The sequence below is a fragment of the Labrus bergylta genome, chromosome 10 (genome assembly GCF_963930695.1).
Source record: "Labrus bergylta chromosome 10, fLabBer1.1, whole genome shotgun sequence".
Taxonomy (NCBI): Eukaryota; Metazoa; Chordata; class Actinopteri; order Labriformes; family Labridae; genus Labrus; species Labrus bergylta.
The window spans coordinates 25,780,237-25,804,514 of NC_089204.1; the positions used below are offsets into that span (position 1 = coordinate 25,780,237).

Consider the following 24,278-nt stretch of genomic DNA (forward strand, 5'->3'; position numbering starts at 1 on the left):
CTTTTGTTCAAAGTGTGACCACACCTAGCAGCACGTTAAAGTAGTCTGATCTTGCAGGAGCTTGTAAAATCAAAAAGGAGGTAGAAACGTGCACAAAATATCAGCTACTTGTTTTGAACCATCAGATAATGAATCCATTTAGAAAGTGAAAATCTTGTTGGGCACAGAGTATTCTTTATTAGAGGAACAAAGACACTTTAGTAGCCTTGTGGAGAATATCAAGACTGACTGTGTGTGTGAACTGCTTAAATATCCTGTGCTAAAAACATTGTAATAAATCTTTGTGTTATTAGAGTCAACACTGTGACTAGTTTAAGACATTGTTTGAGCACGTTTGATCCTTTTGATGTTCTCAAACAAGTCGAAACATTCGACGTTAGAGTTGAAACTAAAGTGTGAGGACAGAGGGGGAAAGATAAGGAGCGCACACACTCAGGTACTTTATATCAACTTATCAAGACTTATGGCTGTAGTCTTACCTAACTCTGCATGCAAGGGTTGTCATGACAACAGAAGTTCAGACTTAGGTATGGCACCGGTAAAAAAAAAATCCAACGATTGATAACACGGCAACAAAAAAAAAAGTCCTAACCACTCGGGCTGTTGAAAAAAAAAAATGGTGATGATAATATATCGTCATCTGCTGCTTGTAAATAAATGTATGGATGCAGATGTTACAGAGTCGATACGGCTGCAAAGCTGTGATGACAGTTTTGAAAGGCAGTTGATCTATGATGCAGATCACAATAAAACCAAAGCCATAACTCTGAGATTAAACTATTTGAATGTGTTTCTAGGATCTCTGAGGACCTGAGTTGAAGTGTTTTAAATTATAGGATCCATAGTATTCCCACTATTCTTGTGATTTCTAGTTTTTAATGACCACAAAGTGCAGACAAACTCCTGCACACAGTCTCCATACTTGTGCAGTTTAGACCGTGCTCTCTGTCTTTGGGTCTTGGCAGCGTTTCATTAAATGACACGAATGAAGAAGTGAGGCTTTTGTGTTTTGGAGACTATAAATAGATCTTTTAAATAACAGCGAATGATTTGGTTTGAAAACTGAACATTTTGCCCAGTTTATAACTTACCGTAATGTCTCTTACAAACCCAACACATGACCATCTGAAAAGACTCCTTTCTCACGCCATCCATAGGTCCAACGTTCTCATAATTTACTGTGCAGTAATATGTACTCGCTTAAGTGTTTAAAAGGCTTTAAATGACATTATTTTCTGTGTGCTCTGTGTTCAGCTGGCATCTCACACTGTGGCATGTGTTTTTATGTTTTCCAGATTACCCGAAAGCTTTCCAGAGCTACGCAATCTCACAGTCCTTTCCATCAATGATATTTCATTACAAGTTCTTCCAGATAACATCGGAAAGTAAGTAGAGGCATCGCTTGTCGTAAATGCTTTGAAATGTTAAGTGTATCGAGCCCGGTGAAACGTCTTCGGTTAGACAGCCGAAGAAAAGAAGCTTGAAATGACTAATGTGTGCTTTTCTTAGATTTCTAATGCTTAGAAATAATGTTAAGATGTCTGTAACCTTTTAGAAAAATGTAGTTTAAGAGCAGCCGCCTGAGCTGTAGGTACATCGTTTAGCGGGGACATCGGGGTCAAAAACATCCCACATGTACGTCTCTGTGCGTTTCCTCTTGTTGACATTTCTCTTTAAAATGCATTGAACTCAAAATATGTCTTTTTAAAAGTGGCACTTCTCCGTCTGAGAGACTCTTACCTAGTGGCAAGGTTGACAGTTGCGTCTGTATTTTTAGCCAAAGAGCACTTCCTCCCACACAGCCAATTACCGCACGGCATTAAAGTGTTTCTTCTCGGCTAAACTGTATACCTCCCACAGCAGAGAGCATCAAAAAATACACAGAGCACGTTAAAGTGCAGGCAGTCCTATTGTCCCGTCTCTCTGCTGATGGTACGAGCTCTTCTAAAAGCTCCTCCGTCTCACCGCAGCGGGCTGAACATACCGACCACATGACTCCTCTCAGACACATCCGTCTGTGCTCGTCTGCTCGGGCTGCATTGTCTCTGTTCATAAAAGGGAACAGGCTCGTTGTGGAGATGGCATTAAAAAAAAGTGCTGCGGTGAAGGGACCTGTCTGCCAGCATTCTTATTCCCACGAGGCTCCGCGTTATTGTTGAGTTCAGTTCTAATTGGATTTACCGTAATAACACAACTATGCGCTTGGTTTTGAAGGTCAAAGTGCCACGAGGGTTGTTTTTTGGAATTCAAGGGGGAAACTGGATTGAAACGCTTACAGGGATGGATTTAAAGGGATCAAATTACTCGATTTCTAGACGAACATTTATTGGTTGAAATGTTGCTAATTTCCTGAAATTCCAAACGACTTTCTCAAGAGCTGCACCGGTGTCACATTTTCCACATCCTGCAATCTTTCATTTTACTGTCCCATGTTAACTTGATTTATGATATTTCATGTGTCAGCGACTGTGATAACGACTTGTTCATTAATGGTTCCTTGTTCTGTTGCGGTACACGCAGTGAAACTTGGACTCTTGTTGTCCAGCAGTACATGTTACATTACCTCTGGCAGAGATTACGATGGCATATTCAAACCATTAGACAACTGCTGGAGCTGCTGGAGCTAAACTAAACACAGATTTGTCTTGGCTTGCCACGCTGCCATAAATTAAGGACTACTGCTGAACCCATCTCAGGGGGGGGATAACGCATGGATGGCAGACGAGAGCTTGGCTGGATGACTCAAGAAAAAGAGTCCAGAGGGCATCATGGGTCCAGATAAAGGACTCTGCGTTACTGAAGCAGCAACACATGCACTCCTGAAGATTTTTTGTAGAACATCCTGTACAGCATGCTCCTGAAATCTGTTAAGAGATGCTTTTTCACATACGTCCCTCACAGTGTAAAGTTTTCTCTGTAAACTCCCTAACTTTTCAGGGTGAACTCACACATCCACATTTTTCAACTCGGAGTTTCTCCTGCCAGCCCCCTGGTAGAATTTCAGCATGAAGTCCAAGTGAAATTCTCTAGAAACTTTCAGCAGTGCACGTGTGAAAACGGCTATATACATTTTCTTTGAAACAAAGTGTGTTCCTTTCCATGCATCTACATTTTGCCTTTTTATTTTTTCTCCCACGTTTGCCATGGCAACAGCTGCAAACTGAACATAATAAACAAGGGCTTGAACCACATTGATTTAAAAGTGTATATGCGACTGATTCAGATTATTTAGATTTTGCATGCAGCAGCAAAGTCGGCTTAAGTCCAACAGATCTCCTGTAACGTCTCCGTCCATTTCCCCGCGGTACAGCATGTGCCCCACATATGTCCCAGCATATCTGTCTTACATAACGCAGCTTCTTTAAGGTCTGCTCGCCGTCAAGAGAGAGAAAAAAAAAAGGTTAATGAAAACCATGACAGTGTTTTTTCAGAAGATGAATGATGAAGAGGTTAACGACAGCAGCGGGTTATCTCAGGAGAGGGGAGTGTTTTCTGAGAAGAAAAAAAACCATCTTTCCCTGAAGCCTGAGACTCTTGACACTGAAAGATGGCTGTTTTCTTTCTCTGTTATTCTTTTATTCTGTAGTATTGAAAAAGTTATTGCCTCCTTGGTCCATCTTCTACAGAATGAAGGCTGAAGTATTTCTTTGGACGTGGACTTTATGCTGTGATTATCAGCTGCACTCATAAACTCATCTGTTATTAATTGTGTACTTGTAAAGTACTGAGACATAAACACAAGTGCAGGAAGATAACCCTGCACTTTGCTCAGCGATGGCTTCGCAGAAATGTTGCTCTTTATGTAAAGTATGCAGCGGTTGTTTATGCCGTCGTGATTTTACAGCCTTGATAAGACCGACTGGCCTCCAAAGTACTTCCTGTTTCCACATATCTGACTCCAACGAGACGTTTTAAGTCATTTTTATCATGTGAAATAATTATCTTTGATGTGAAGATGGGACTAGAAATACTACAGAAGCTCTACTTTATTTATTTTTTTCCCTGGAATTTTTAGAAACATAATCTTTTTCTCTTTCTTTCTGTTATTACAGCTTGTCCAATTTGGTATCACTAGAACTCAGAGAAAACCTGCTCACATTCCTACCAGAGTAAGTATTCTCTGGAAATATAAATATATATTTATAGATAGTGATGTCTCTGTGAAAGGTGTTAGACCATACAGGAAGTTGCATTGCATTCATCTCCTCTCCCGCCTCTCGTCCACAGGTCACTCTCTATGCTTCACAGACTTGAAGAACTCGACTTAGGGAATAATGAACTGTACAGTTTGGTAAGTTTTGATTGGGAACTTGATAACTCTTTAAAAATGGATGGAGACAATCTTTTCCCCCGGTTCTTGTGTTGTAGAAGTAGATTAGCATCCCTCGAGAACAGCTTTCACCTCTTATCACCCAGCTGGCCGGATGACCATCTGCTTTCAGCTTTGGTTTGAAGTTGTTAATCTTGTGTGTGCGGCGTGACTCTGATGGTCAATGATTCACTGACAAGTAAAGAAAAAGCCGGCCTGCTAAGAAATGACTCTTAATGTGTTTCAGTTCATTTCTCATTTATGTGACCTTGTTGGACGCTGTCAGAATTTATGAGCCGGGTTTTGTTGAATATTGAAGGTCAAGTTTACCTAAGAAACCAGGAATCCAACAAGCAGCTCAATGGGTATACAACCCTCTGTATGGAATCATTGTTTGCTCAATATCTTTGAGAAATATACAATAATTAAAAGTTTAAACTTATTTTCATTCATCTTAATCGACTTTTTCTACATATGCTTCCAGTTTCTGCACCTCGTGTTGTGTACATGCAATGAATTAGAGTCCAAGAACATAGAAGTACATAATGAGTCACTAATAATGTCCTTTTTTTTTCCTGCTCTGTTGTCTGCTGTTTTTTCCTTCTCCTCTATTATTCCTCGCCCCTCACTCTATTCTATTTCTACATTTCATCCTCCCACACAGCCCGAGTCAATAGGCGGTCTTGTCAGCTTGAAGGACTTGTGGCTGGATGGAAACCAGTTGGCTGAAATACCTGCAGTAAGCGAATCGTTGCTCCTATTTCTTATTTTTGAGGTTCTGTTTCTCTGTCTTCGTCTTGTTTTGAATCTTGGAGTGCAATCTGTGTTATTTTAATGATCAATAGTATTTGAAAGTAGCAAAGCCAAAGCTGCAGAGAGAGAGAAAAAGTGAGCAGGGGAACATTTAAATTCACACGTCTGCAAATACAGATGTCTCTCCAGTCCTTTTGTCATCTTAAAAAGATGCGAAAGTCACGTTGAAGTCTCTTAAAAAGACATGTTGCCAGTGTATTTGTGTAATCTAGACCGTGTGCAGGACTTTGCTTGCAGTTTTTGGTAATTAAACAGATGACATTTTCCAACATTGGGTGCCTAGGAATTGTGTTTTTGTTGCTGTTGCAGTTTAAAATTCAGGTTTTATGACAACCCAAGAAGCTGCAGTGCCCTACACTCACAGATATTTTTCTGATAAACCCCCAAAAGAAAGAGGATTGTTATAAACACATCACGTACAGTAGGTGCAGGGCAATTAAACAACAGCAGCAAGAAAAGGAGGACAAACCTGCACACTCACTCAATACTACACAAGTTTTTATAATCCCATTGTGGCCCTTTTTTCAGTGAACCCCCTGAAAACCTCGGTCCTGTCATGTTGGGTTTTCTTTGCATGCTTCTGTTTAAATGTAAGGCAACTTAATCAGAGATGAGCTGCACTCGTGGATCAGTTCCTGAGTTTAAATGTGGCATATAAACCACCTTACGTCTACTATCCTTCACTGATTACATAGACAATATTCTCTGATTTTATTTGGTGATTTCTAACCGCAAGTCTCCTCGCTGTAGGAAATGGGCACTATGAGAAGCATGTTGTGTCTGGATGTATCCGAAAACAAAATCGAGCGACTTCCAGAAGAGCTGGGGGGTCTGGTGATGCTCGCAGATCTGCTCGTGTCTCAGAATCTCATTGATGCTCTACCAGAAAGCATCGGTAAGCATGTGGAGTTTATCCTCTGCTCTTTTAAAATGACAGTAAAAATAAATAATTTTTGACCAGAAAGCTGCAAACTCTCTCCATTATTTTGTTTTGTAACGTCTTCATCAGCCTGCTAATAACGAGTGTCTGAGCAAGGTCGATTCATTTTTATTTTTCTCTCCCCCTGCAGGAAAACTTCGTAAACTTTCGATATTGAAAGCTGATCAGAACAGACTCACTTATCTTCCAGAGAGCATCGGCCACTGTGAAAGCCTTACCGAGCTCGTGCTCACAGAGAACCAGCTACAGGTGTGTATGCATCACCTCAGCACTTATCTCACAGAGGGTGACAGAGAAAAGCATTTTATCAGAACACCATGTCATGACAGAGGCGTAGAAACAGTCAATATGAAAGCAGCAGCACTTCACATAACGCTGTCAGTTTAATTTATATTCAAAGGTTAAAGACGTGTGAAGGTTTCTGAGGTTTTAGTCAGGCTGAATCAGCCCCAAACTAATCGAGATAAATTCTCAGTTCTGCATAATCTGTAGCTGAAAAAGACAAAAAGCATCTCTTCTGTTGTCAACTGAGAAAATGAGTGCATTTATATAATTAAACATGGTCGCATCAAACTTTTGAAACGTGCCTGATGTCTTATTCCTGAACTATTGATGTCAAAATTTTGATGAGGAAAAAAATCCCCTGAAATGTGAAGTCAAACTGTGGTTACGTGACATTACTTTGAAGGGCCGATAGATTAAGGATTTTTGGGCTGATGAGAAAAAAATTCAGATAACCATATATCAGCCGATATCTGTCGTAGATCTTTAGAAATAAAGAGAAGTAGATATACTCACAAATTTATTACGTTGATCCCTCAAATGCAAAAAAAAGATTTATAATGAAGACAACATTTTGTTTACAGTTGAACAAAAGCATTTATTGGCCAGGATAACAACAGTGCACGTAAACTTCATAAATGAACAATATAAAATTAAAATAGATAATACATTTAAATTGAATAAGCCTCCTTATATCCGATAATACTGATAGTTAAGTGATATGCTAATTTCGGCTGATATTGTTAGCCGGCTGATTAATCAGTCAGGCTCTAATGCCTTTAATATCAAAGTCAAATTTAGGAACAGAAACATTCTTCTATTTGGTTATTACTTAAATCAGTAGATGAATAACTTGGTTCAAAATTCAGATTAAATAGATAAAAACAGGGCTGCTTGATTTTCCCCTGCTGACACACAGAGAGCAAACATGGCCGCTCTCAGCACATCTTTGTCTGTTATGAGTTCATAAAAGAGACGACTGTGTGAGCCACACATCTCCCTCTGTCTCTGATAGAGCAACACACTCTACCGCTGATGCAGGAATATATAAGCTCCAGTCCATGTTGTTTCAGACAAACTTCTATTGGACTGTTTTTAATTAGTTGTTTGAAACACTTGAGGTCGTGCAGAATCAAAGTAGCTGAGGGAATCTTCTTATCTGCGTTTTGTCAGTACGTGGGGTTCTTTTGAAATGTTGTTTTGATGTTCTGTTGTTTCAGAGTTTGCCGAGGAGTATTGGGAAATTAAAGCGACTTTCAAACTTCAACTGTGACAGGAATCAGCTATCATCATTACCCAAAGAGGTAAGATTGTCATCCAGCACACTTAGAGGGGCTTTAATGGCAACAGAGGCAGAGATGAGCTGAGCTTCCTACCAAGTACCAAAATGTAAACAAAATATAAGGATGATAATAATTGTGTTTATATATCACCTTTAAAAACAGATGTTTGCAAAGTGACACACAAAGACAAGGCGGGAAGTCAGGACAGTAACAGCATAAACGTCAACAGTCAGGCCAAACAGGAAGTAGATTATAAAAACAATGTCAATGCAAACACAATGAACAATACAGATACAACAGGGAGGTGTCAAAAGACAGTTAAAGCTTTAAATCAATAAAATTTAATGGAATGAAATAAAGATAGAAAGTCAACAAGATGAGGAGAACAAAATGAATATAAAGAGGAAGGAGCTCAGTCTGTAGGGATTTGGGTTGGGAACCGGAGGGTCGCCGGTTCAAGTCCCAGCGCAGATCAAATTACGGAAGTTGTTTTGGTAGCTGGAGAGGTACCAGGGCACCTCCCGAGTACCCATGAGCAAGGCATGAACCCCCAACCGCTCTGATGCGCTCCCTGCCTAGCAGTGTGTTTCAGCCCCACTCTGACATCTCTCCACTAATGCATGTCCACAGCTCCTGTGTGTGCGTGTGTGCGTGTGTGCGTGTGTGCGTGTGTGTGTGTGTGTGCGTGTGTGTGTGTGGGATCCGGGTCTATTAGTGTGAGAAGCATGTCTCTCAATAACACAGTGTAAAACCAGAATTTCCCTCAGGGATTAATAAAGATCAAAATAAAGATCAAAACCATTTTATACATCGTTTCCTCTTTCTGCCATCTGTACAAAGCTTAAAATCGGGCCTGTCAATTCACTGTAGACAGTTTTCAACATTTGAAATGGTTAAAAGATTTCCACCATTCCCGTGTTAATGGTTGAAACTGGTTGATAAATTGTGCACGTTTGAATGTTTAGTCACAGGTTGAAATATTAAAGTAAAACATTAGAAATACTTGGCAAAAAAACAAAACAAAACAATCATTTAACAAGTGATTGTGATACATCTTTGTGCCTGCAGGAGGCAAACAGGACAGGACTGCTTCAAGTTTATCGTCTTCAGATATGAGACTTTCATACATTTCCGTTCAATAGGTGGCGCTGTTTGGGCTGACGCTGCAGCTCTGACCTGGAGTACAGCATTTGAACTATTAAATAGTTCCAGACTTTGATTTACATCTTCAATAAACAAAAATAATCTAGTCAGCGTTTACTGATGATATGATGTTAAATCAGACTGATTATTATTATAATGATCAGATTCTTTCGTTCTTCTGCTTCTTATCAAACCGTCTAAAGTTGGCTCGGCGTCGTGGTTGCTTCAGCTCTGTCTCAGTGTGTCCATTGTGTTGTCTCTACATGACGTTCTTCTCCAACCTCTCGTCCGTTCAAGAGAACGCTCGTCTGGTCTGGAGCTCCGTCTGAAAGGCTCCTTCAGACGTCGCACAATGGCTCTGTGTCTTAATCATGCGAAAGCCCGCAGTGTGTGGAGCAGAAATAACAGCGGGGCCTCCATAATGAATCCATGGTGTCACTGTTTTCTCAAAGCAGCATCGCATGACGACTCTGACAATTACAGTGTAACCACGGACAGCGTATCGACGTGTGCCATGCTAAACTACTTGACCGCTGGCCCAGTTTTATGGATTCTATTGATTTGTTGATTAGTTGCTCTCTGGGCTGAATTCTGTCCGTGCTGACATGGAAGCAGACGTAATAATGTGACTCTGAGCGCTCCCACCTCTTGTTTGTTGTCATACGTATTGTGATCATGATGAGCTTAACTTGCTTCTTTTAACATGATGATGGATCCCCCCGCAGCAGCTCTGATATCCCGCTCAGGTCTCACGTCTGAGCAGATTAATAGATTACAACTGCAGTTTAGCTCACCCATCAAGTCTCTGCTTTGTCTGACCACTAAGCCTATTTGCTCCTTATTTTAGTTCCGTCTGCCATATCCCATTGACGTTTGACTCTTCTGCTATCGAGATCCATCAATCCTGAGTCAAAGTGCCAAAGCGCTCTCGCTCCATTCGTCCTGGCTTTGAGAAAAAAAAAACACTTATTCATCTGCAAGTGCATTTCATATTTCACATCTCTAGACATGTACGGGAATAGACGACAAGTTCATCCTCTACATGTGTCTGCAGACTCTTCTGTTTTCTACACCTCTACCGTGACTGTGACTGACATGCTGTCTAATCATGTGCTCTAGATCGGCGGGTGCAGCGGTCTGAACGTCTTCTGCGTGCGAGAGAACCGACTGACGAGGATACCGTCGGAGCTGTCACAAGCCACGGAGCTGCATGTGCTCGATGTGTCTGGAAACAGGTGCGTTTAAAAACACTTGGATTCTCTTCTCGCTCTTATTGGCTGACAATTTTATATACATTGAAGTGCATTGAGGTATTTGAAGACTTTCCAGTTAAATTCGCTCAGAAAAAAACCTTTGCACATCTACTTCACAAGACAGGTGTGTAGGAGAGAAATTTGTCCATCAAAACAAGTTTGTCTAAATGGGCGTGACATCTTAAAAAGTTTTTATATGTGATTTTTCACACTTAAATATAATATAAATCAAGTATATCCTCTGAAAATAACTCTGAGTCATGACTGTCTACAATGGGTGTAACACCCGAGTCCCACTGTCTGTGATGTTTTCAGAGTTTTCAGAGTCCTATCTTCACTTTGTTTACATCGCCGGGACGGCCGGCTGACTCCTCCCCTCGTGTATAAAAGTTGTTTAATTGAGGGACTAGAGAAAAGAAGAATAACATACTGTACTCACTGCTTAACTGTGTTTCTAGATCACGCTCATTTCAGGTAAATTTACATGCAGTGTGAAGATACGAGCATAATAAAGATCGCTAGCATTAGCATGCTAACACAACAATGCAGCGCCAGTTGTTTTGGTTTCATGCTGGTGCTCAAGGGCGACATCTGCTGGATCAAAAAAAATCGCATATAAAGCCTTTAAATAGGAAGTGGCTACAAGCCTGCAACCAATCATCATCATGACGTCAGCTCTGGATTAACAAAAATAAACATCAGCTTCTCGGTTGAGAGCACATAAACACCAAAACATTTGAACAAAGCTACCAAAAATCTTTAGTTTTTTTTTTTTCAGTTTTAAAAACTCCCCAATGAATCATTCCCTATTCCTAAACCACTTCCTGTTTAAGATGGGAGCTGTGCCTTCAGACAAAGCCACAGCGCTGTCTGCCGCTTCACTCAAACATAAACACGTTCCCCTCAGTGTCTGGAAAGTGTCTCCCTCCTTCTCAAAACAAAACGCTAACTTTCTTATCCTGACGTGACTCCAGCTCTCGTCCAAATGTTCACACAGCAGCGTTCATGTCATCAAATCAAAGAAAAACCTGCTGGTGGTTTCTTCAGTGATTTATGTCTCCTGTTTGTCTTCAGGCTCATCCACTTACCGATGTCTCTGACCACACTCCGACTGAAGGCCTTGTGGTTGTCAGAGAACCAGTCGCAGCCGCTCCTCACCTTTCAGACGGACGAGGATCCGGACTCGGGGGAGAAGGTGCTCACCTGCGTGCTGCTGCCTCAACAGCCATATGAGCCGGACAACAAAGGTAACGTAATGAATATATCAGCAGACGTGATTCTGTCTGGTCTGGAGCCCCCTGACTGTTATCTAAAAACAGCTGAGGACCCTCTGGGACCAACAGGGGGACAAAAAGAGATAACTGAAATAACACAGTTTTGTCTTCATTTCCTTATTGTGTTCCCATTTGTTCCCAACCTATCTTTTGTTGGTCACCTAGCAACCACAACAGCTACACCAGAACTAGCTACCATAACTACCCCACCTAGTTTAACCTATTATTTTAAGGTCTTTCCCCTTAGTATTGCTAAGTATTCAATTCAGTTGCAAACAGTAACTTAAATTAAAATGTATTATTTGTCACTTGAAAGTCCACCAGTGTGTTTGAGTTGTTCCGCAAAGAACCTGGGGGTTTGGTGGGCAACAAAGGATGCGCCAGATGGATCCTTCGTTGGAGGACGCGTTTGTCTGCTGCACTTGAAGGAGCCTTCCAAATTGGACCGCCTTCGATGCTCCATAATGACGCAATCGGTCTTTAGATGTCTTTAGAAGGATGAAACCCCCGAGTTGAGACACTACACTTCTCTGACTTATACATTATAGGTGTGCAGATGAACCCGGCTGGCAGGTGTCAATCAAAACCGGATCTAACACGCCTCTTAAGTTAAAGAAATGATCTGAAGAAACAATATATATTTGTTTTTTATATATATAGTTGTGAATGTTGATTTTACTCAGACGTTAGAGGATGCTGAACTGAACTCTCAACTTTGATTTCATTATGAAACGCTACATTTCTAGATGCTGCCAGTGGATATTTTAAAGTGTCTGTTTCTTATTGCTAACACGGTGACATTTGAGATAATATTCCTCATCACTTCTCCACCAGAGTATTTAGTGCCTGGCGGTGTTTTTCATGACGTTATCACATGATCTGCTCGGAGAAGCACACTGTGTTCCGTGCCCTCTTATCCCTGCGCACAGTTTCTCTGTCGATTACGAGGTCCTGTGAAGGATCACGTCCTCTACATCAGATCAGGGCCTCTCCTGTCCCTTGAGGCCCTCCTTGGTTATGTTTTATTTATTTATTTATTTTTTCAGAAATGCGTTGGATTGGACAGCTAAAGAGGCTTAGCAAGCGGCTGGCCTGCTGCCATTAAAAGCTCACCCGCTGCTTATAAAGATGCTGCTGAGGGCCAGCTCGATCTCTCCCTGATACAGCAGTTTATTGTGATCTATTCTTCTCAGATGTCATCACCATCCTTAAGCACTTGCGTGTGTGGAGCGTTTGAGAATCACAAAAAAAAAAAATGTGTTTCTTGCCGCATTTCAAAATATGTTTTTGTTTCCATTAAAAAGAAACAAGGGGAACACATTCATTCTTTACTCTGACATGCTTCCTTGCTACGATTTGAGATGCAGATATTAGATCGGTGGAGGCCAGATGAGGGAGGCTGAGGCTGAGGCTGAGGCTGAGGTTGGGGGCAGGGAAGATTGTGTGGCTGTAAGCCTGTGACTAAGCCGGGATTTGAAACTGTGATCTGGCAGTTTCAGGCTCCGGGTTGTGTGACAGCTTTCATTTCTTGAGTTGGCGGCTCGCAGGGGAAGCAATCGCAACAGCAGTATTGATTTTAATCTGCGGACACAATCACCGCAGCTCGCACTAAATGAGCATTTGAATGAGTGCAGGAGGTCCACTAATGAAAATTGCGCTGTGTGTCTTTTTGAAACCCCCCCCCACCACCAGGTTCCGATAATCTGGCCCGCTGCGGAGCTCTGGACAGTCTTGTGAATGACATGGTAGACGACACGTGGGACAACAAAGCCATGAACCGGATCAGTGCCATTCACTTCCTGGATGATGATGAGGAGGAGGATGATGACAAGGTGAGACCAGCATGCTCAGGGAAAAGTAATATTGTAATGCGTCATTCTGAATGTGTTATAAGTGATCATGACATAACCAAAAAATACACCATCAAAAAGTTGCTCTTTCACTGTCAGGCTCCTGAGGCACACCAGGTAAGAGTGCAGCTCATGTGTCCTGTTCTAACATAAGAAGGTTACACACACTACAAGAAAATCAGGCAGATTTTGAGATGGATTCCTCCCCTTCTGATAAAAGTGAGCAACGTCCTGATTGGACGTGAGGTGTGTTAAGAGTGATGAACGTTGTGCCTGCACCAATTTCAAATTGTAAAAATGAAATGTGATCAATATTTACAATCTGATATTTTGTTGTATAGGGGGGGGAACCCCGAGGACAGCTGAGCATGCGCTCTGTTTTATTGTCACTCTAACTACAAACTATAGCCAATAGGGAAGCGAGCTGACTGACTACAGCTGTTCTCTGTAAATTAGTCTGAAAAGGGCTACGGCTTCAAAAAGCCAGTTACCAAACCAGTGGGTGATGTCAGAGGGGCGTAGTCTATTAATTATACAGTCTTTGATATTAACCTGCTTTATATCCACTGTTGTTATACCATCAAAAGCAAAATTCTGTGAACTTGTTGCTGAAAAACCGATATTATGTGAACATCTCTGTTAAATTTGAGGTAAATTTAAGAAATATGATTCAATTTTTTTCTCAATGTGTGCTCGATTGATTAACTCGCTTTGTTTCCTTCCCACAGGGAACTCTTCTCCGGCGGGCCACGCCTCACCCGGGCGAGCTGAAAACCATGAAGAAAGCGGCCGAGAACCTCCGCAACGACCTGAACGCTGCCAAAAGCCTGGACTCCAACAAAAACGAGGTCAATAACGCTGCAGACAGAGTGACCACGTCTGTGTGACCTTTTTTTTTTTTTTACTTTTTTTTTTTTTACCTCAGAAAAAGATTTTTACCTCCTGTGTCCTGCCGTGTCGTCCTGCACAAACCCCTCCCTACCCCTCCCCCACCCCGCGGCTCCCCTTTATTTCTCTTACCTAGCAACCCCGGTGTGGCCTTCCCCTCCCCCGCCCACCCTCTGATTAAACCCTGGGACGCCTGTAACCGCGCTCCACTTCTGAGCAGGTGTTTGACTCAGTGGGCCGCCGTGCCTTCCTCTTTTTGAATTAATGCCCACAGCAAAGATCTGCACAGAGACGCTCCTTTTTAAAGATATTTTAAAGATTTATAACTTTTTTTTAAATGCCTCTTTTTAAACCAACGTTAGATAGTTGCACTATTCTAAGTCTTTATAATGTGGTCAAACCCTCGTAAATGTATTCTATATATTTGTTCTTTATCTATTTTTCAAAACACTGGGTGAATACTTCTTTTGACGTTTTGGGCAAAACCATCGCAGGACTTTTTTTTTGGACCTACTGATTTAAGGATTCTTGTATAGTCTCTTGTGAATATTGATACTTTTATACGTTTTGGCAGCTCAGATGTAAATAAAACATGTATAGCAAATTTCTTAATCAGTTGCAGATTTTTAAAGTTTTCTTTTTTTTTTCAAGCTTGGTACTTTTTCTCGTTTTTATTTGAAATGAAAGTAACGAACAAAGCGGTCACTAATGTCTTATCGATCCATATAATCCATATAAAGGTCATTAGGTGAGCGGACGGCCTTGAACCCTGTGACACATCGAGGGCTATTTGTGAATACTAAATAGATTTCCGTTTAGATCTTAAGTACAGCACATCAAACTTTATTTATATGTGCTGTGCTTCACTGCTTCGCTCTCTTCTCTAAAAATATAGATGCCAAAAACAAAGATGTATATTTTAAAAAGATAAATCAGTTCTTCTTTCCCTTTTACAAAAAAGTACTGTATAATATAATCATCGGTGGTTTGGTGAGACGGAACTTTGTACCACAACGACGGCATCCTTTTTTAAACATGCAGTTGTCAGAAGTTCCACTTTAATGCACTTCTCAGCGTTTCTCAAATTCTTTTAAGTGGTACATGATAAACTGTTTGATTTTTTTTTTTTGATTTGATTTTAATAAGTGGACCAGAGTGATTGGTTCCAGTGTTGTTGTTTTTTTTAATGTTTTTAATTATTTTCTGATCAAGCTGCACAAACCCGGTCTCGGATGGTTAATGCACCTTGAGATTTGGACGACTTTTTAACCACTGATCAATAAAAAGAGTGCAACACTAAACCACATGTTTGTTATTGCTTTGATTTGATCAGTCAGCCTGTTGTGGTGTCAATCAGTTACCCGTACTAATCCTTTTAAAAATGTTATTTCAAGACGCCTGCTTTGGGCTTTCTTGATATCCATAAACAGAAAAATAAAAAGTTCAACTGGCTTGATTTGAGGCAATAACCAGGTACTCCACCTCCTGACCCCTCCATGGCTTGTTTTGTCTGTCCAGCAGTGCACAAAGTTCCCATAATGCTTTGTCGGCATGCTCTGTGTTTGACTGGTCCACCCTGCACGTGCTGCATGTTGTAGTGACGCAGGCATGCTTCTGAGTAGATCAGAAAACAATGTTTATCATTGTGCTGTTTGCATCCCAAACAGTGACACCTGAGCGGAGACGTCAAGGCATACCCTACGATGATGCATTATGTCATGAAGTACATTTTACACTTACTTTTTCTTTTTTAAAACATGATTGTACATCTTGAGAACAAGAATACTGTCTTATAATGGTTAAGAAATATTTTAAAAACATATTCTATGAAGCATCCTCTATAGTTATGCCACAAGGCCTTGATTTCTATTCATTTATATGCTTTAAATTGTTTGATTGATGACAGTGAAGTTACTTTGAAGGACTTCCATTGTTTTGTTACGAGTTTTTTTTTGTCATAATTCATTTCAAGCATGATCCTTCAGTTTCTGTCTTTGCCTCCTTAAGATGCATCAGGAGATATTAACAACAAGCGGCAGAGAAGCTCCGCACACACATGATGCTTTGGAGCGTTTAGCTTGTGCAGCTTTAGCTCTTCAGTAGAACTATACCAGTGAGAGTGTTTGAATGACACTCTCCAGTAATATAATGACTGTTTTGTTTCCCCCTGGTGGTCCAGGTTTTTTTTTCCTGATTGCACTGATATCATCAGCTCTAAAGGAGGAGATTCAGGATCAGCTTATAGACGAGCTGCTCATGCTGTAGACGTTTCTTTAAAGATGACAGACGTGGTTTTGTATCACCACACTGATCCACCTCTGTCACCAGTTTGTTTTCTTCCTTGTAGGCTAGATCTTACACTAACATTCATTTTTCAGCAGCAGGTGATGTCCTCTGACTTTCTCCAGGAGTGTAGAAATCCTCAGTCTAACCCGTGCCTCAGGACCAGCAGCCAAAACTGGTCCGTCCCAGTCGTCAGCTGGGGGGCAAACAAGCAGAGTCAGCAGGCGGGGCTTCGATCTCCCCCGGCCAGTGACGGCGTGTGCGGTCGCTTCTCAAGCGCAGAGAACCAAGAGGAAATTGAACAACCCAAGGAGGTCTGTTTTCAAATTTAAGCACGTCAGTTCATGTTGTTCATGTGGGTTTGTTTGGATGCAGGGATTTATGAGGAACCTCCCCTGAAGGGAGTTGAACCCTTCTGCAGGTTCACACTGATTCTGTGTCACAAACAAAGAAAATATCTAAAACAAAGATGTTTATCAGAATGTATCGTCCTCGTACATTCAGTCATCCTGCTTTAAGGTGTTAGTAGATATGATGGTAAGATATCAGATCCTGTTCCAGATATACGGTGGTCCTGAAGGCCAAAACATCCCAGACACAGAAAACATTTTTATAGAACAAACAACAGCGAGATGGTAACACAACATTTCAGATTCAGTCACCATGAAATGTGTCTGTGTTTCTTAAATGTCTTGAAATGATTTGTGTGAAATGTTACATTTTTGTTGTCTTCGGTTAAATGTTCTGCATGAGATTTAGCTGTGTTTTGTAAAACTTGTGTTCTGTTTTGTGATATTTTATTTGGTTGTGTTTTGATATTTAGTTTTGTGGGACTAGTTCTATGAGGTGTTTTCATGTTTAGTTGAAATGTGTGTTTGTACTGTAGTTGTGTTTTTAAAACATGTTTTGTCATGTCATGTTTTGTATGTTCTGATTGTCAACGGGAAAGGCAGGCAACTGCTTAGGGCCCCAGACCAGTAGGGGGACCCTGAGGGCTGACGCTTTTTAAACCACAGCATTGGTTCAAAATGTGCAAATTTTGCAACGACAGTAGGAAATCTCCTTAAGGCGGCCCCATCTGACAGCACTCTCTTGTGTTGCCCTGCTGCATGCATTATTGACATGAAAACCAAAGTTTGTCAATGAAAGTCTACAATGAAAAATTAAAGAGTTATCCTTCTATAGGAAAGAAACAAGAGAAAGAGGAGTATCTATCGGGAAACTGGCTGACATGATAACTGGAGGGCCCCCCTAATAATTTTTGCCGAGGACCCCAACAGACTAGAATCGCCCCTGAAGTCCCAAAATGTAAAAAATTATATATTGTGCTTATAAGATCATTATCCTGTTTCCATTGAATAATTATCTTCTGCCCACAAAATTTTTTTTTTTTGCTTTTTGGGACTTCAGGGGCTCCGTAGTTTTTAGGCATTTAATTGTGTTTTGTGATTTTGTGTTTTGATGGTAGTTCTATAAATGTGTGCTTGTAGTTGTTTTTAAAATGTTGTCTTTTATAAAATACACGTTGTATCAAAACGTTGTGTTTTGTTTAATTTAGTTGTGTTTTGTTGTTTCATGAAATGATTTTATGTTTTGTGTGAGTTGTGTTATCAAATGATTGTTTAACTTTTGCTTTTTATATGTTCAAAAATATGTTTTTCTTATCAGGTCAATTTGGCTTAAATAAAATATAATATGACATTTTTTAATAAGACAAATACACTTCCTTAGATTTTTGCAGTGTTGTCTTTCCTATATGTCGTATTTCTGAAATGTTTTTGTTTTTGACCTTTCAGGGCCACCATAGACCGTAGGCAATATAAGCAACATCTCGTTTTTTCTGGCCTTGTTGCCTTTATAAGATAGGACAGCTGAAGATAGAGAGGAAATGTTGGGGGAGAGAGAGTGGGGGATGACATGCAACAAAGGACCAAGGTCGGATTTGAACCCAGGGCCGATGCGATGAGAAGTATCGCCTCAGTACATTGGCTGTGCAACATAACCACTATCCAGCGCCCCATAACCTCATCTCTTTACCACCAGGATTATTCAAGCCAGCTGTCGGAGAATGACTCGTCTTCTCGTTGGTTTCCACATCAGAGATCTGAAACGAGAGCGGGCAGAAAGTCTCCGCCTCACAGAGTCGTTCATAAAGGTCCGGCTCTTCATGAAGACGCAAAGTTCTCCTCCATCACAGCGAGTCTGAGGTCTCCTTCTTCTTCTGTGGCAGAAAGGACCCTTCCTCAGGAACCATTCATCTCCCAAGTGCCATTAAGAGTAACTTCCTCTTTGTGGATCTTTTTAAATGTCAGACTATCTCTGCAGCATGTCACCATCAGCTGCAAATATGGCTTTTCTAAATGTTTGTCTTCTCGAAGCGACCTAAATTACACATTCTTTCTTTTATTTCTAATAAAAACATTTCCCCCTTAGTTGCAGATCAAAGTGTCTTGTCAGAGGGGGAGTTTGGGATTCAGCATTGCAGGTGGGAGGGGCTCTCTGCCTTACAAAGACAATGATGAGGTGAGTGTTGATGGGAAACATCCAGCATCTCTTTCAACATCGTTTCTGCTTTGTCTATAAGAACACAGACTGTGTGAACATACCTATCATGACCCAGTTCCCAGCTCCTGGTGTTGATCTTTAATTTTGATGCATGTTTCATCTACGAAGTAAGAAGGACCGTGACGGACGAGGTTAATTACGTTCTTGTGCACATGAGCATGAAACCATCCAGGTGTCTGATCATCTGAGTGCAGTTGTGTCCTGATGTCGAACAGTAAAAATCATTTTGTGTAAACACGTCAGGATACCGTCAGGTGTTTCCCTGCTTCTGTGTCCTGAGGCCTTCAATTCTAAAATAGTAAACACCTTGAAGATATCACTGAGTTTCTGGCTTTACCGATCCAAACAACAACATTGTGCTAAGCAAGTCACACAGTGCTGCTTATCAACCCAATAAGTCATCCCGGGGTTTCTATGAGTGTGTTCACATAAATGGGATGGAGAATGGAGTGTAGGAAAAATCACAAACTTTTTTTATTATTTATTAGTGCTTCTGTGGAGGCGGCTAAACGTGTGCACAATGAGCGAAAGACAAGCTTCTCTATTGAGACAAAAAAATATCCTATTGTATTGTATCGTCTCACACTTCCTTTTGTGTCATATATCGTATCGTTTCATATCTTATCATGTCGTATATCTTCCCTACCTTACCGTACTATTTCATATCATATCTTATTCTTATCCTACCTTACTGTATCGAATCGCATTGTACCATACCACACTGTATTGTATCACATTCGTCAGCAGTGCAGCTCGTTTTACAAACTTAGAGCAAACTCTATTTTTAATTCTGCTGCACACCAAACTGTACGTTTAATTCAACTTAAAGCAACAGTATGTAACTATTCCACCTTAAAACAATTAGTTTCAAAGACAGTCTATTCGTACTATAACTTTCAACAGGAAGAACAGCATCTATCTAAAAACCCAACCTCTGCAGGAGCACATGACCTCAGATATCTGTTTGATAGCCTCATAAACTCATACTAGTATACAATCAATTTCAACAAATGCACTGACAGAAGCAAACTTACATAAAAACTCGAATGTGTGTTCATGTGTCTTTTCCTCTCTCAGGGCATCTTTATTTCCAGAGTGAGTAAAGGTGGAGCATCAGAAAAGGCGGGGGTCCATGTTGGAGACAGATTACTGGAGGTAAGCAGGGAAAAGTTTCTGTCTGTTGAATATACAAGTGGGTGTGTGATATACCGCTGCATGAATCATTTCATTACACTGCCCTTCTTGCTGGTGTTCTTCTTGTGACCAAAGGGGGGCACCAAAAGACCAGCACAGAGCTCATGAGGATCCTTTACTCCTCATCTTTGGCTCCAGACATGGAAACATGATATCGATTATTTAACAGTTACATTATTTTAAAATCAAAGGTCAGATGGGACGAGGATCATGTTCATAATGATAATGATAAAAACAATTAAAACAACAAATAACACACACTTTATTTGAATCAACATGAATGAGTGTTAAAATAAAAATCCCTACAAGTACCCACACTATTCTAAAGTCAGTTAAACCTTTTAAAAGAGTAAACAGTGATAGAAGTATGACTATAAATCATGTGAACAGGGTTTCTTTATTTCAAACTTGTAAATATAGTCATACGTATCTAAAAGTAGATCACTTACAAAATTAGAACAATAAACTTATGTGTCATAAAAATAACTAAGCCAATAAAAAGTAACCAATACATTATAAAGTATTTTATCATAGCATTTATTAGCAATCTTTATTGTATTTAGCCCTACATATTTTAGTCTTTTTGCTTATATTATGTTTATATTTAATGTTATACTTGTTGTATATTGACAAATTACTCGTGTTTAAGCACACATGGCCATTAAAGCTGATTCTGATACAAAGCTGGAATCTGAAGTTGGTCGAGCTATTTTTAGACAACATATGCTGCTCTCTCACCCCTGACTTCTGCTCCCACTTTCACCGGCCCTAAATCTCCACTGTGACTGCCATCCATCCGTCCAGGTCAACGGCCTCGACATGCAGCGGGCGACCCACCACCAGGCCGTCAGCGCCCTCAGGAACGCCGGGAGCTGCATCCAGATGATAGTGCTCAGACAGAGGCTGCTTCCCCGGGAGGTGTACCACCCGGATCAGCCTCCTCCTCCTCCACCTCCGGATCCTCAGGACGTGACGGGGCGACAGCTGTGGGGCTGCACCGGAGGGGGCTGGGGAAGCAGACAGCAGGAGCAGAGCATGGAAGACTGTTTGCCAAAGAGAATTGAGGCGGTGGTCTGCAATGGCAATGGCATTGTGGGTTGTTTTTCTCAAATCAAAGCACAAATAGAATACACTTCCATTTTTTTTTTTACGTGTGGATTAAAACATTTGTTTTCTTCTGGCTTTGTTTTGTTGTGTTTCAGTCTGATTTGGAGAGGGACCTGAGGAGGACCTTGTCTGAACTGGAGACAGTAACCAAGGCCAAAAATAATTCACTTCAAGCGGGGAAGCATACAATGACAGTAAGCTGATCTTCCATCCCACAATGGATATCCCTCCTACGATATAATCCTACCCTGAAATGAGCTCAATTTGAGTTACAATTCAAATCCTGCAAAAAAGAATCTTTCATGTCAGTCTGTAGACATCATATCCCATAACCACTTGCTTGTTTTCTCCTTCCTCAATCACGTTCCCCTCTGTGGCAATCACCTGACAGATCCCACGGATCATCCTCACTCATCCCTCTACCTCAGATGACGATGTGGATCTGTTGACACAGAGCACCAGAAGAGAGCTGCAGCAAGACAATGAGACTCCTGACGGACGCTTTTTTGACAGTGCCTTCCACTCACCTTAACCTCAGCCTCAGGAAGGACACAGACTGTGATTTCCCCCGTCTTCTGTTGGAGCATCTTCAGTGATGATTCTGTGGAGGACTGAATGTCAATGTGTTTTTTACTGTCACTGCAAAGCTTCTTTTTTTTTTTTTGTCCGTCAGATTGAAGTGCTGCTAAAAGAATTTCTTAATATTAAAGTTATTTGAAAGATCTTTATTTTTTATAACCAAAACCCCAGAGACTAACCTTTCCCCCGAAGCGAAGACTGAACCGCAAACAGTAAATTAAACAATGGATGCTGCAGGCTTCCTCTCCTTCACACCACTGTGCTGTTAGTTCTGGAAGTGCAGGTAAATAGTGTCTGCACCCCGTGACTGTGTGGAGCCCTCAGATGTTTTTCTTTTCTTTTTTAGTGTGCACCGAGATTAAAGTCCACACAGCTGAATAGAGCACACAGCAGGGAGTCTGACATCTGCAGAGACACGAGTCAGTCTGAACTCTGCATATTCACACACCTCCTGTATAAGATCAATTCACACCTGTGAGATTATACGCTCTCCTTTATGAGAGGAAAAAGAGGTGAGACATCACACCACAAGAATTCATAATCTCGCTGTCAAAAGACAAGAATGTATGACCTTCAGATTGCTATGCCTGCCTTGTATTATGACATAGCTTTAGATTCCAACAATGTTCAGTGCTCACTTTCTTAATAAAGTGCAAACATATTGTAACAAATACTTACTTTTTTAAGCTGCAGGGCGTGTTTCTGCCAATTCAGAGAAGAATGAAAAAAAAGGCACGGTATAGTGTGATCTAGGTAGATTTATCACCACATTAAATTTTAGGATTGTAGATTGCCACTAAATGTGTTTCACCTTATAACAACATGTAATAACATCATACAAACGTATGTTATAACAACACCTTTTTTATGTCACAATACACAAACTTGTTATTGCAAGACATTTTCACTTAATTATAACAATCAAACGTAAAATGTCTAGAAACAAACTTGTGTTCAATCAATCAACCAATCAATTTTTATTTGTATAGCGTCAACTCATAACAAGTGTTATCTCGAGACACTTTACAAAAAGCAGGTAAAATACCTTACTCTTTGTTAACATTACAAAAGAGCAGGTAAAAAGACCTTACTCATTGTTATGTTACAAAAAGCAGGTAAAAGACCTTACTCATTGTTATGTTACAAAGATCCGGCCTATCCATCATGAGCACTTTAGCAAAGCAGCAAAAGTTACAGTGATAAGAAAAAACTGCCTTATTAAAAGGCAGAAATCTTCGGCTGGATGCCGATCAACATATTTTCATATATTACAAAATAGAAAACCGTCCTGTTTTAACCCAGTGGCAGCCTCAGGTGATCAAAAATGAAGTCAATATGGAGGCGATTAAAAAAAAAAACCTACAGTACCTCAAGTGTCCACTTGAGGCTGGTTCCAAAAGCCCTGAAAGTCCCATCAACACCCATGTTAAAATACCGATTTTAACAGCTCGTCTTTACTGGTTCACACTGTACTGGTGGTGTTTTTTTTTTACAAATCAATTTTTATGATAAGAAGGGTAAGAGTTGTGCATAATTAGGGGCCTGGTCGATCTGACTGAGCACAGGCGGGTGCTATGTATCTGTTTTCCAGGAAGCTAAAGACGCACTGCAGCTCGGTGTCTTTGCCTGTTTTTAGATTGAGTTAGAGTTAGAAGCAACATTTTTAATATGGCGACGACCACTGACTTTTTTTTTTTTTGGAGTCTATTTTCATACATATTTTTTTTTATTTCATGCTCAGGGGAAACTTACATTAATATAAAGTAGTATTCTTTATGGTCAGTTACAAAGAAAAACAGTTAAGAGAAAGGAACGAGTGAAGATAGTCAAACGACGACCACTGTTGACTTGAAAAGCTTTGACTCAGAAACCAACGGATGACGTCACTGAGACTATGTTCATGTTTCATACAGTCTATGGCTTTAACAACACATTTTAACATATTTTCAATAACAAATGCATCATGTTATAGCAAAATATTTTAACATAATTACAATGACAACACTTCACGTCATGATGTGATACTTATTAATTGTTTCTCCTGCGTTGTAGAAATGTGCTTTCATACAAAAATACAAAGGTCAAACTCAGTCATAAACACCTGCTCAGTAAATGACAATTCATTCAGTTTTTGATATTTTAATATTTAGAGGTTGTGAGGTTACACTGGATTGCACAGGAGTTTCTGTTATTGTGTCTCTCCGCTGACAACAAAGAAACCGACACGACTTCTTGTTTTACCAGCGAGGTCGCTCAGTGATGACTGCCTGCTGGGCGAAAATGATCTGGGGACACAACCTGTTGGAATAGCACAACCAGTGTGTGAGATTCAATTCAGAGTCAATTCTGGTCTGATGATGTCACACTCGAGTCACGGCTTTGTCTCAAGAGGACAATGAGAGGAGCTCGCATTTGGGACGGCTAAGTAATGAAAGCGGGACCCGGGAACATTGCTTATATTACCTCTCTGCATGTTCTGCTATGCATAAATATGTGGCAGCTGACATGTAGCAAT

The 24,278-nt window shown here is 40.6% G+C and overlaps 2 protein-coding genes across 3 annotated transcripts in view; both read left to right on the forward strand.

Annotated features, from left to right (window-relative positions):
• lrrc1 (leucine rich repeat containing 1) overlaps positions 1-15,336 on the forward strand; it is a 31,575-nt gene extending 16,239 nt beyond the window's left edge. The window contains exons 4-14 of the mRNA XM_020654882.3: positions 1,296-1,385; positions 4,053-4,109; positions 4,228-4,291; positions 4,974-5,048; positions 5,873-6,017; positions 6,193-6,311; positions 7,565-7,648; positions 9,890-10,005; positions 11,098-11,270; positions 12,990-13,129; positions 13,876-15,336. Coding sequence (XP_020510538.1) covers positions 1,296-1,385; positions 4,053-4,109; positions 4,228-4,291; positions 4,974-5,048; positions 5,873-6,017; positions 6,193-6,311; positions 7,565-7,648; positions 9,890-10,005; positions 11,098-11,270; positions 12,990-13,129; positions 13,876-14,034 — 1,222 coding nt within the window. The 3' untranslated portion in view covers positions 14,035-15,336. The remainder of the gene's footprint in view (positions 1-1,295; positions 1,386-4,052; positions 4,110-4,227; positions 4,292-4,973; positions 5,049-5,872; positions 6,018-6,192; positions 6,312-7,564; positions 7,649-9,889; positions 10,006-11,097; positions 11,271-12,989; positions 13,130-13,875) is intronic.
• Positions 15,337-15,470: 134 nt separating this feature from the next.
• On the forward strand, positions 15,471-22,502 carry LOC109999756 (protein scribble homolog). 2 transcript variants are annotated; one of them, XM_065959504.1, is made up of 7 exons: positions 15,471-16,632; positions 18,419-18,595; positions 18,752-18,841; positions 19,961-20,038; positions 20,882-21,169; positions 21,280-21,378; positions 21,576-22,502. In XM_065959504.1, the coding sequence occupies exons 1-7, from the start codon at positions 16,315-16,317 to the stop codon at positions 21,714-21,716; spliced, it is 1,191 nt and encodes a 396-aa protein (XP_065815576.1). In that variant the 5' UTR covers positions 15,471-16,314; the 3' UTR covers positions 21,717-22,502. The 2 variants fall into 2 exon arrangements, with proteins under 2 accessions (XP_065815576.1, XP_029137231.2); XM_029281398.2 differs by having other exon boundaries at positions 18,362-18,595; positions 21,576-22,501.
• Positions 22,503-24,278: the final 1,776 nt, after the last annotated feature.